The sequence below is a fragment of the Leopardus geoffroyi genome, chromosome D1 (genome assembly GCF_018350155.1).
Source record: "Leopardus geoffroyi isolate Oge1 chromosome D1, O.geoffroyi_Oge1_pat1.0, whole genome shotgun sequence".
Classification (NCBI taxonomy): domain Eukaryota; kingdom Metazoa; phylum Chordata; class Mammalia; order Carnivora; family Felidae; genus Leopardus; species Leopardus geoffroyi.
Window position 1 is genome coordinate 20,432,772 of NC_059329.1, and position 13,421 is coordinate 20,446,192.

Sequence of the window (13,421 nt, forward strand, 5' to 3'; positions counted from 1 at the left end):
AGGCTGGGAGGGGCACTGGGGGCTAGCTGAGAGGGTGGGGAGGCTGGCCAATGAGACGCCACTGCCTAGGGTCTCGACAACTTGTCAGAGACCTCAAGTTCTGGGAAGCATCTTGGTTGGTCACAGTTATCACTGATTAAAGGTTTACCACTAAGTGACCTGGTTAATGCCTCTGTGCTGTCTTACGAGGGCTTAAGATTTCACAGTGAAGGGGAAGTAGTGGTCAAGGCCAAGGAAGCTACCAGGGCGTGGGAACCAGAGAAGAGTGGTGCGTTCCTTAAGAGTGCTTGAAGAGAGAGTTTAAGCGGACACGAGTTCGCTTGCCCCCTTTCTTCAGAAGCCATTTGAGGAATATAATGGGGTAAGTATAGTTCTTCTAATTGTGTGCGGGGAAGGGCCTAGAATTTCACTGTAGGTCAGGGAACCTTTACGCTTTGGGAAAAATATCTCAGAACAGGGCATAAGAGAACATGATGATTTTTTTCCCCCCTCCTCATCTGACGCTTAAGTATCTGTTATACCTGAGAGCCAAGGATTGGTGACATTTGAAACTCCTAGACAATTCAGAAAGAAAGAAACAAAAAAGTTGTAGCCTTGGGCTTCAAAATCTTTTTCTATTAACTTTTTCCCTCTGGTGTCTAATTGGAGAAGCACATTCTTTCCTACCTCCCCTCCAGTGGAGGCTCTGTCAGGCATGAAGCCAGTCATCAAAAGTAGGAGCATACCTTTGGCAGGGGGGTGGGGCAGAGGAGGGCAGGCCTTAGGAAGGTTTTCTTTTTTTTTTTTTAATTTTTTTTAACGTTTTTATTTATTTTTGAGACAGAGACAGAGCATGAACGGGGGGAGGGGCAGAGAGAGAGGGAGACACAGAATCTGAAACAGGCTCCAGGCTCTGAGCTGTCAGCACAGAGCCCGATGCGGGGCTCGAACTCACGGACCGCGAGATCATGACCTGAGCTGAAGTCGGACGTTTAACCGACTGAGCCACCCAGGCACCCCGAGGAAGGTTTTCTTAACAGTAGCTGCTTTCTTCGGAAGGCTCGCATGTGTCTAATTCAAGTTGGTATCTCTAGAGCACCCATGCCTGGAATGTAGTCTGTTGGAAACTTCTTGAGGTCACAAACGATGCTTTACACACTGAATAAGGCCTAGGGTACTCTCAACACAGGCATCTGGGAATGCTGATGAACGTTTGGAAGTGTGTGGTCATCTGGAGAGAGAGTGTCATCTGTGCGGATTTGATAGTACTTACTCAGCAAAGTGTCTCTCTGGAGGGGCCAGGAGTGGTAAGTGGAAATGAAACATAAAATAGGATCTTTGCTCTTTAAAAAAAATTTTTTTTTAACGTTTTATTTATTTTTGAAACAGGGAGAGACAGAGCATGAACAGGGGAGGGTCAGAGAGAGGGAGACACAGAATCCGAAACAGGCTCCAGGCTCCGAGCTGTCAGCACAGAGCCCAGTGTGGGGCTTGAACTCACCGACCGCGAGATCATGACCTGAGCCGAAGTCGGCTGCTTAACCGACTGAGCCACCCAGGCGCCCCGGATCTTTGCTCTTAAATAACTTTACAGTGTGGCAGAAGGCATAGGGGACTGAATCATTAATTACTGTATCCCAAGGAATATGCTAATTTTTTTTTTTTAATTTTTTTTTTTCAACGTTTATTTATTTTTGGGACAGAGAGAGACAGAGCATGAACGGGGGAGGGGCAGAGAGAGAGGGAGACACAGAATCGGAAACAGGCTCCAGGCTCTGAGCCATCAGCCCAGAGCCTGACGCGGGGCTCGAACTCACGGACCGCGAGATTGTGACCTGGCTGAAGTCGGATGCTTAACCGACTGCGCCACCCAGGCGCCCCAGGAATATGCTAATTTTTATGGGAAAGGGTAAGATAGAGCGATGTAGGACCATAGCGTAGGCAGAGGCCACCAAGGAAGATTTCCCGAAGGTGCTGCTTTTGAAGGATAATGATAGCTATAATAGCGAGTACCCAATGCCAGATCCCTTTCCAAGTATTCCAGGGGTACTGTTATTCACAACACCCCAGTGAAGAAGATAACTATTGTCATCCCCATTTAATAGAGGTCAACATTGAGTAGGTAGAAGAGTCAAGACTGGAACCCCAGCAGTCCCAAACTAGAGCCCTCAGGCTTAATCCAGGATGGGGTGAGTGGAGGAAAGGATATACCAGGCCCTGGGGGAAGTGCCTGAACCTGGGACAGGGAGGATCACTGGAGGGGGTGTGGGCCACGTGGGAGCTGGAAGATAGATAGCAGTTAGCTTATTAGGGTTTTAATTGCTAAACTAAGGAGTTTGAACTTGGCTCATGAAATTATGGGAAGTCTGCAGGACTTTTAAGCCTAAAGAGACAGGATCGAATCTGCATTTCAGGAAGGCCATCGAGTGTCCAGGATAGACTGGAGTGGGGCCAGATTGGCAACAGGAAAAGCAGTTGGGAGCCTATTAAAGTAATCCCTGTGAGGAGTGATGAGAGCTTGGCCTAAGGCAGTGGCCAAAGGAGTGATGAATGGAGGCCTGGACTGACTTGAGGGATACAAGGAGGTAGAATCTACAGCCCTTGCCGTTAAATCCAGATGGAGGTGCCTGTCTAGTGTTAAGAAACATGAACCAAAGCTTGAAAATCTAATTGGCTTTATTAATCCAGTCATGAATCAAGCAGCCTTCTATCTAGCAAGTAGAGGGAGCTCTGAGGAGGTTTCTGTAGGAAGGAGGGCAAGGTAAAACATTAGCAAAAGAAAAGAAAGGATTATTTGAGGCAAGGTCACCTTCCCTTAGGGGAAAGGGGAGGGAGTCTTCTTATCATGCAGATTTTGTGCAGATTTTGGCCCTTGGAGAGGTCCAGGTGACAGATTACCTCGCTGGTGCAGACCAGAGAATTTCTGACTGAGCCCTTAGGCCTCCAGACTCCATTTCCGGGGGAGGTTGGAACTTGGCCTGTGTGACGCCATTTTGGACCTGTGGTTTTTTTTTTTTTTTCTTTTTCACACTAGTTTGAATGAATCCTTGTGGAATGCAAGGGAAAGACAAAATAGATGGTGCATTCAGGATTGGCCGTGTTCAGTTTGAGATTCATGTTGGACTCCAGAGAGTTCAGGACCCATGCAAATGAATGACAATAAGTGTTCGTGACAGTTCTTGGGTGCTTTATTCTTTGTGGAAGCCTTCTGTTTAGCGCTTTATATTAGTTAACTTGCTCCATCCTCAAAACGGTTGTATGGAGTTACTTACATCTTAACAGGTGAGGTGACAGGAATGTAGAGAGAAATAGGCGGGTCTCAGTGACTGATGAGAAGTGACAGAGCTGGAGCTCAGATCCTGGGTTTGATTGGGGAACCTCCGTGCTGTCTAATAAAGCTTTCTGCAATGATGGACTTGTTCTATGTCTGCACTATCTAATACAGAAGCACATGGCCATGTGTAGTTGTTGAGTACTTGAAATATAACTAGTATGACTAAGGAACTCAATGTTTTTTTTTAATTTTTTTTTTTCAACGTTTATTTATTTATTTTTGGGACAGAGAGAGACAGAGCATGAACGGGGGAGGTGCAGAGAGAGAGGGAGACACAGAATCGGAAACAGGCTCCAGGCTCCGAGCCATCAGCCCAGAGCCCGACGCGGGGCTCGAACTCCCGGACCGCGAGATCGTGACCTGGCTGAAGTCGGACGCTTAACCGACTGCGCCACCCAGGCGCCCCTGAATGTAGATTTAAATAGCCACACGTGACTAGTGACGGCTCAGTCCTCTGCCCTGCTGTCTCTGGGAATCATCAGTATATCCATCATAACTGAAAGTTTGGTGTGGATACGATTCCCCAGAGAGGTATTGTGGTGGATTCTTCTGTGGGTCACAGGCCTGTCTGAGAATCGGTGGGAGCTATAAATCATCCCCCATGAATGTATAATATTATTGCACAGTGTTTTGGTAATAACAGGTTCACAAAACTCAGGGTCCCCTGGCATAAAGCTGGGAGAGGAGGGAACCCAAACAGAATGTAAACTCATTGAGAATGGGGATCTCATCTGCTTTCTGCTCTACACTCGGGATCGAGATTGCCAAACAATGCCTGGTACAGTTGGTATTTGATAATTTATTAAACAAGTGGCTGAAACAAACTAAGAGTCCATGAAGCTCCCGAAAAAAGAAGAGAACAGCAAAAGTAGGACAAAACCCAAGAACCAGGGGAGGGTGGTAACATAGGAGGCAGAAGGGTGAAGTTTGAAGAATGGGAACAATAGTGCAGACCTGCCTGGGTAGTCAAATAAGATTAGGACATAACAGCTGTCATTGGCCTGGCAGTAATGGAGGTCCTGGTGGATGAAAGCATGGAAGGGTGGGGGTGCTGTCCAGATTTAGTGGACTAATTCACGAGGCAATGGTGAGGAAGTAGAGGCAGTGTGGAGTCCACTGCGTTCTCCATCTAGGTTGCCCATCAGAATCACTGGGAAGCTCTTGAAAGATACACATTCCTCTGGGTTCCTGGCTGGCTCAGCCGGAAGAGCGTGCAACTCAATCTGGGAGTCATGAGTTCGAGCTCCATATTGGGTGTAGAGATCATGTAAAAAAATAAATAAAGATAAATTAAAAAAAACCCCACACATTCCTGGACGTGTTCAGACTCTAACCTGGCAAGTTTGGAGAAGGGCCAAGGAATGAGTTGTAATGAGTTGAAAGATATTTAGCTAAATTCTGAATCCCTGAGTCTTTGACCATCCACCCCACCCAGCTGCGAATTTCCATGGGAGCCACACAGATCCCTTCCTGCTAACTTTGTGGACAAATTGTCAGTCTTCACGCAGAGTGTGTTATTTTTTTTCTTTTTTTTTTTTTTTTTAATTTTTTTAAACATTTATTTATTTTTGAGACAGAGAGCATGAACAGGGGAGGGTCAGAGAAAGAGGGAGACACAGAATCCGATACAGGCTCCAGGCTCCGAGCTGTCAGCACAGAGCCCGACGCGGGGCTCGAACCCACAGACTGCAAGATCATGACCTGAGCCAAAGTCAGACGCTTAACCGACTGAGCCACCCAGGCGCCCCCAGTGTGTTATTTTCTAAGTAATTTTTGAGAACATTCAGGTATGCTGTGCAAGAAGCTGGCAGTCATTGGCAGTGCCCCAAATCACATCTGTTTACTTACTTTCTATTATTAGACTTGCCCGTATTCATTTGCCAAATGACAGACTATTCCCCTGCATTCTCTGCTTCTTTGCCACCTGCTTTTCTTCCCCCGTGCACCTTTCCTACTCACACCAAAATGGAAAATGCCAGAGCCATTACACAGGTGAATAGAATTCAGCATGAAAATGCAGGCTTCTCTTTTGTCAGGTGACCCTACTTTTCAGGTCAGTGGCTCTCAAAAGTTTGACCATCAGTGTCTTTCTTCCTCTCTTCCTCCTATGCATTGGATGTTTCAAAAAATTTACCTGCCAAACTAACTGAATATTGAATACAGTTGACGTCCACCATTGACGGTACACCCACCAAAGCTCAGATACTGCCCTAGACACTTTTTAGATACATGATTTCTCCTGTGTCTAATCCTCACTGCAATCATTTGGGGGTATACCCACATCTGACACTTAGAAAAGTTAAATAACTTACCCAATGTCGTCCTGCTAAGTGGCAAAGTCAGGACTAGAACTTGTGTCCCGCTGACTCTAAATCCTGAACTCAGATATTGTGATTGGATGACTCACCGCTTAATCCTCAACACCATTCTCTAATTTGGGGGGAAATAGGCTAAAAGAGGGTAAGGGACTTGGCCAAAGCAGAGGGCCAATAAAGCCAGGGCAAACCTTGGTTGGTCTTTCTCTGTGCTATTCCTATTACATCCACTGCCTAAAATAATTTCTCTCCCCATATCAAAGACATATATCAATCAAAGCCACTCTGAGTCTTGAAGCTTCCAGTTAGCATGAGGTAACACTCTAGATTGCTCTGGTTACAGCCGAGAGCAAAGAAATTTGATAAATAGTCTGTACAGCCATAGTGTGGGTAAATGGATGGTTTCCATTAGGCTCTGGAAATAACAGCTTGCCCATCCCTGTACCTGCTTGGAATCCCCCCAGTCTCTCAAAACCCACTCTGGGCTTAGGAGGCCATGACCCCTTTAGTATTGCCTGGGAGAGAAAGCTGTTTTTGCATATGAAGCACCCACTCAGGAAAGATGGCAAATTGAGTCTCCCTATCAGGGAAGCTGTACTTTCCAGAGGGCAAAAGGACACCTTCCTGGTGGCTTGTGGGTTTAGCCTGTACTTTCTGCAGGTGTCCTGGGTTTGGGGGAGGGAGGAAGGGAGATCAGTGGAATCATGGGATTTACCCAGCCTGCACCGCGGAGCTTCCTGGCCATTGTCTATGATCTTCTGTCTTTTGAGGTGTGCTTTGGCTCAGATTACAACGTATTTTGCCCAGCTTGTGCTAATGTTACTGGTTTGATATGACCTTCGAGGATAAGCTCCAAGCACTAGTTTGCTGGTGGAGAATAAAAGCAGGATTACGGATCTGATTTGTTTCAGCTGGTGTCCCTTCGGAATATTCTGGAATTTAAAGAAGCCGCTTCCTCACCTGATTTAGTAACACACTCTAGTGTTTCAAAATTTAATTTATACAGTGGTTTTCATCTAAAGCTTGAATTTACAACAGGAGGGATTTACTTCTTTAGCCGTCTTGGGGGAATAGCAAACAGTTGCCTGTACAAATTTCTCTCCTTTCCATGGTAAGCCTATATTCAGTCACCTAGAGCCTAGATCCAAATCTTTGTTCAGAGTTGGTTTTTTTTTTTTTTTTTTTTTAAGGTTTTCTAACATTTTTATCTGTTAGTGCCCCCTGCTGGACTTCTTCCAAGTTCTTCACTTTAAGCTGTAGAGCCCAGATGGGGCACTCAGTGTCACCAAGGCCTTCCCTTAAAATGGAGAGGTTGGGGATGTGGCCCTTGACCTCTGGCATTCCATAACTCCGGAAACACCCTACTCTGGTGGTCGCTTTTTCCGTGACCTCAGGATACTGGTAGATTTCATTCAGGGAGCAAGATGAGCTGCCCCGCTTCCAGGAGCTCTGTTTTCATTTGAATCAGGTTCATTTACGAGAAGAATGGAAAGAGTTTATGTGAGAGGGTGAGGCAACATCTCAATCTCTGGAGATTCTGCCCAACAATATTATTTCATGGGGATTGAGCGGAGGAGTGCTTGGCATCCATCTCACTTAAGACTGTCGAAAAACAAGTTCCAAGAACGAACGGGAGGAGACAGGACTAGTCCCCTCCTGGGAACTGTAAAGGAGGAAGCACCCTGTGCTCCCTGTGGCTGCCGCCACCATGGATTTATGTGCAGTCCCTCTTGTTCAGCGTCCACCTGTCTGACGTGGTCCCCGCCTGCCCCCAACAGAAGTGTCTGCCATCTGCCCTTCGTCCATCTTTGTAGAGTGGCCACACCGCAGTGCATGGTGACTATGTGTGCCTCTGTGTCCTTGTCTCCTAGCACAGTGCCTGGTACATGATAAGTGTGTGGTAAATGGAACGAAAATAGAATGTCCTTCTCTTCAGTTCTGTCTGTCCTGGATCTATCTGAATTTCAAGTGTCCGTGCTGAAACCCTTGTCATCCAGCCATTCCTTCTCTTCCTGGCCCCAAGTAGTTTATGTTTCTGTAGCATTTAGTATTTACTTCCAAGAGTTACGATGTTTGCTTTTAAAGGTAGTTGCTTACGTCGACTCTTAGGTTCCAGATTCTAAACCCCTTGAGAGCAGGATCCTTAACCCGATTGATGTCTTCGTTGTCCGTGACCCACAAAATGATGCCTTAACACATAATAATAATAGCAGTTATATACAGCATTTAATGTGCGCCAGGCACTCACTGTTCCCCATACTTGACATGTTCATTCTTTAATCTTCACAACAGCTTTATGAGATAAGAACTATCATCAACATCTATCTCCATTTTGTACGTAAGGAGAATGACATTAAGTAATTTACTCAGGGCCATATAACTAGGAAGCGAGGAGCTTGGATTCCATCCCCGGCAGCATATTCCAGAGTCTAGACCTTCATCGCTGCCTTGATGCCGCCTCTTGTCGGCACATGTGCACATGGAGGCCATTTACGTCAATACTTGTCTGGCGCATGTAGGTTATTTCTTGGTTATTTAGAACCAACAAACAGGTTGAAGGTGATCCATTGTCGCTTTCATCTCCACCGTCCGAACCGCTTCCTGAGCCACGGGAAGGCCAAGAGGGGGCACCAGAATGTTGGTTCTAGTTTGAATTTCAGAAGCGTTGGATGGATGAAGTTCTGACTTCAAAGGCAACAGTGCCATCTAGTGAGACAGCTTGCTAATAACAGCTCCGAATCCTTTTTCTGACACCCCGGTACATCATCCTTTCATTCTGGGAGCCCCAATATTAGCTTAACTTTAAGTTTTGATTGCCAGAGAGCGGGTAGGGTGAGAAGGAAGACTAGCTTAAATGGAGCCAAGCACAGTCTCTTCCTTGAAGAGGCTGCGATGCTGATCGTGGTCCTTTGGGTTTGTTGAGCCCCATTGGCTGTTAGTGCCCAACACTAGGCTCCAGACCCCCTCCCTTCTGCTTCTCCTCACGTGTGCTGCTAGTGGTATAGGCTGGTATTCCTCTCTTAATCCTTGCCTTTGGAGCTGTCTGCTCTGTTGCGACCATCTGTGAGTTTCCTGCTGGAGTACAGACCACATTCCAGGTTACGTAGGAGACGGTACGTGATGCATTATAGCAAGTTAGTCCCAACGTAAGAAATCCCACGGTCAACAACATTATAGCACAGTTTTGCGATGAGGAGTTTTTAACAGGCAAGTCTCTGAGGCCTTGGGAAGGGGGTGTGATGAGTAGCCACTCCACAGTGAACAAGTAAGTGGCAAAAAAGTGCTAGGTGTAGAGTAAATGAGAGAGGAAGGGCTGGTATACACACTTCAGTTCTGCCAGGCAAGTGGAGGCTCTGTGTTTGGTGCTGTTTTGATTTCTAGGGGGTGTATGTGTTTGAAAACTTGATATCAATTGCTTCTAAGTTCATTTACTTCTTGTTGAAAGAATGGAATATAAGAGCATGGTTATAACTTCCCTCACACACACACATAAAATTATGTGCTTCTTTGGTTGGGAGTGAACAAGCCCTTACCCTACAAGACTGTTCAGAGGCTCAGCGCCCTGGGATCTAGTGGAAGGAATATGCTTTGTGGAGATCAATGAATTTTTCAGTGGTGAGCAATCCATCAGAACAAGAAAACAATTTTGGTTATACTGGAGCCTGAGTTATAGCGACATTTATGGTAATAGGAATTTACCATTAATAAAATCTATGCAAAGCACGGGGTTTGCTAATTTTTTTGGTTAGGGGACAGATGAAATATTTTAGGTTTTGTGGGTCTAATGAGCTCACTGCATAACTTACAGTGGTGCCTTAACTATTCAGTTTGCCATTGTAGGTAAACAGCAGCCATAGATAATATGTAAATGAATAGGTATGGCTGTGTGCCAATAAAACTTTATTAATGATTATGAAATTTGAATTTCATATAATCATCATGTGTCATGAAATAGTATTCGTGTTTTGAGTTTCCCCCCCCAATCATTTTTTTTTTTTTAAACACCATTCTCAAGGGACCGTAAAAGAAAAAAACAACAGGCAACTTCAGATTTGGCCTGGGCGGGGGGGGGCTGTAGTTTCTGGACTGCTGATCAGATGTTTGGATTAGTTAAAAAAAATAAAAATTATTTGTTCATATGTTCAGTTAGTGTCATAAGATGTCTGAACAGCTTTTCTGTCTCAAGTAAAATGAAAGGTGGCTGAATTCCATCTACTATAACTTCAGCGTAAGCATTTTAAAGAGCTCCGTGAACTTGAATCATCTTGGGCTGGGGTGGAGGGACTGTGCCCTCTAATCCCTCCTTGGCCTTCCCAGGAGGAAGAGAAGCAGGCCCGGTGACCCCTGCCCCCATCAGGTCTTTCTCCCTACTGGAACTCTCCTTCCCCCCCCCCCGTCTGCACCTGCATCTTGAGAGTCTCCAGTGAGGTTGAAGAAACGTGGGATTGTTACCCTGGCATATGGATTAAGAAGCCCACGTATAAAAAGTACTGGAGGGATTTGCTCACTGAGATTAGGTCCCCGAGGAAGAATAAGGCAACAGGTCGAGATCTTCCACTTCTGCCTCAAATGAGCTGGGTGGAGTTTGCACCACATTTGTATCCTTTCTCCTATCTATTGCCTGCCAGTACACTCTCTGTGTACAGAGTTACATGGGGGAACTTGTGTCTTTAAAATTTTGTAACCCCGTTTCTTTGTCAAGCTGTGGAGTTGAGCTGACCTCCCCCAGGGTTGAGAAAGAAGTTAACGGCTCACATCCTGTGTCTTTCTGCAGCAGCCAGCAGAGTAGCCAGCAGAGCAGCCACGACGATGATTCCAGCAGGTTCCTGAGTCCTCGAGCGCGGGAAGAAAGGTAAGGCCAAGAGTGGGGGGAGCGGTGCGCTGAAATGTTTGCGCATGATCGTCCTTCTGGTGCCTGGAGGACCGTGGGCAAAGGCAGGGTGGGAGGAGGCTTCCAGACGTCTGTGCTCAGACTGGCCAGGAAGGCCGGACATTCGCCCGGGAAGTGAGAGGGTGTAGCACCAAGGGACTGGCTCTAAAGGCTTTTGGTGTTCGGCAAGGAGCAAAGCCAGTAGGTGGCCAATCAGAGATCCCAGGAGGACCTCGGCGTGGACTTGGCTTGAGGCACATCTTAGCGGCTGGGTTGCCAGGTGGATGGTGCCTGAAGAAGAGCTGCGTGGCCTGGCGTGCCGTGTGTGGCATCAGGTGGCGGCAGAGCACTGGGGTAAGGGTGGACTGTGATGTCAGAGGTGAATGAGGGTGGATAGGCAGGGGGCGGGGAGGAGGGAGAGGCTCTTGGGGTCTGACTCGTTAAACCCTGAGGATGGGAGCACCAGCCGGCATCTACCAGTCGTCCCGTAGTGCCCGTGCGCGGCGGACAGGGGTCCGCTGTAGCGGGTGAAACTGTGCCAGGGCACGTTGACCGCACTGATGCTGACGAGAGGGGGGTTTTGGTTGGCATGCCGCCGGGCTCTGCTTTTGGTCCAGCTCTGGTTTTTGTCAACAAACTGAATGAGAAAGGAGAAGGTACTTCTATGTCATTTATCAGACTTATGGCAGACAGTCAGCTGAGAGGGAATAGAGAGAGAAGACCAAGGATGACAGGCTCAGGATTTAGTATTTCAGATGGAACCGTGGGCGCCAATGACAAGATTTTTTTTGAAGGAAATGTGCCATTATATTTATATTATGTGCTTATAAATCTATAGTAGAATAGTTTTTTTTTTTTTAAGTTTATTTATTTTGAGAGAGAGAGAGAGCAAGCAGGGAAGGGGCAGAGAGCGAGATATCCCAAGCAGGCTCTGTACTGTCACTGAGCCCTCAAGAACCATGAAATCATGGCCTGAGCTGAAGTCAAGAGTCGGGCGCTTAACCGATTGAGCCGCCCAGGCGCCCCTAGAGTAGTTGCTTACCTATAGGATTGCCACAGGGAGCCTACCTTGACAGGATTTCATGTGAAAAAGAACCTGGGGGTTTTATTTACCAGCAAAATTACGAACCAATAGGATGACACAGGGACCAGATGATCTTTGAAAGTCTGAATTCATTCATGGAAGTGTGGAGCATGGATTAGAAAGAGAAAAAGATCTTCCTGGTCTGTACTGGTTTGACCATATCTGGTGTATCATGTCTAGTTCTTTGGAAACACATGTATTGATAAATTAAGAATCTAGAAGGAAGGATCTCGATGATAACGTATTATGATAAGGACCAGTTGAAGGAAAATGGCTTAGCCTGGAAAAGAGAAGGGTTTCAGTGACTCTCACAACTGCTCTTTAAATACCTGGAAGCCTAAGAAATAGAGCTAGAGCGGGAGAGGTCATAGCGAGAAGCATTTCAGCTCTGGGTAAGGAAGAATTCTGTGGTTACAGCTGGACTGTAATGGTATAGGCCTTGCAGAGATAGGTACTATCCCCTCAATAGAAGTGTTCAAGCTACAGCTCCTAGTGGATCAAAAGGGGACTGTCTCCTGGGGAGAGGGTGGGGCCTTGCTAATCATTTCATAGATCTCTTTGCATTATAAAGTTGTATGGGTTCTGCCCTAGTCCTCAAGTATCAGTTTAGCTCATCAATTCAAACTGAGGGGATAGGAGGCAGGGGGCCCCCAGGGGTAAAGACTAATCAATCTTGTTAATAAGATGCTTCCTCAGTTGCCATCTGATGGCAGTTCCCTCTGTCTCTCCAGTGGCCCATACACTCTCTTGTCAGTGCTTTCTGGGTTTCATCAACCATACTCTCAAAATTAACAAAAAATTAAAAAATTTACAAAAAGGGGGCTGTGGGGGCACCTGGGTGGCTCAGTCGGTTAGGCGACCGACTTGGGCTCAGGTCATGATCTCGCAGTTTGTGAGTTCGAGCCCCATCTCGGGCTCTGTGCTGACAGCTCAGAGCCTGGAGCCTGCTTCAGATTCTGTCTTCCCCTCTCTCTACCCCTTCCCTGCTCACGCTCTGTGTCTCTCTGTCAATAATAAATAAATGTTAAAGAAAAAAAAAAAAAATTGAAAAAGGGGGCCGTGGAGTCCCCCTGGCTCAACTCCCTTCCCTTGTGCTTGGACATCGCACATCTCCTGAAGTGTCCCGTCCCGTCCTGGGAGAGAGGAATAGGCCATGAGTTGCAGGCTCTAAAACGTTTCTCCCGAGGCAAACTTCATCTCTTACTCCAGGACATGATTACCTGAGCATTAGAGAGAACTCTGTCTTTCGTTTGCTCTTTGGGGTTGTACGTTGACATGAATCATATTCTAGCTCCTTCTCTACCCACTTCCTCAACCAAATGAAATGTTGCAAAGGTTCTCCAGTCTGAACCTCTGCCCAGAAAAGTCCTCGGATGTCTTTCCTGGGCCTTCCCATCCCTGGCCCCCTGGAAGGCCCCTAAACTCTTCAGCTCCCCTTGGGCAGTACAGGAAACAAAGCTCTGATCAGAAGTATGCCTCCCATGGTGATCTCTGCGGACCCCCTCCTCCCAGAAGCTCAGGACTGGTATGTGTTCCACGATGGCCATTCTGAAGGAAGTCTTTTTCTTTTCTCATCCAGTTGGTTCTCCTGGAGAGAACAAGTCCCCAGAGTGCTAATTAATCACCAGCCTCAGTTCAGAACAAACCCTTACGCCCTGCCCCTAATCCTTCCTATAATATGTTTTTACTCAATTAAGAGACTCTCTGGGGTGTTTTGGATGTTGGTCTGCAGTTATCCTGGCCTGGGGCAAGCGTGAGATCCAGACCCTGGGGAGATTTTCAGCTGTGGTGGGGATCCCACTTCCTGCTCCTCACTCTGGGCCCCATTGAATGGACAGT

General features: G+C 46.7%; 1 protein-coding gene across 11 annotated transcripts in view; it reads left to right on the top strand.

Annotated features, from left to right (window-relative positions):
* Positions 1-13,421, top strand: part of GRAMD1B (GRAM domain containing 1B) — a 246,383-nt gene that overhangs the window by 98,243 nt on the left and 134,719 nt on the right. For all 11 annotated transcript variants that reach the window (XM_045483237.1, XM_045483225.1, XM_045483224.1 and 8 more), the window contains exon 2: positions 10,403-10,480. In XM_045483237.1, the coding sequence (XP_045339193.1) occupies positions 10,403-10,480 (78 nt within the window). The remainder of the gene's footprint in view (positions 1-10,402; positions 10,481-13,421) is intronic.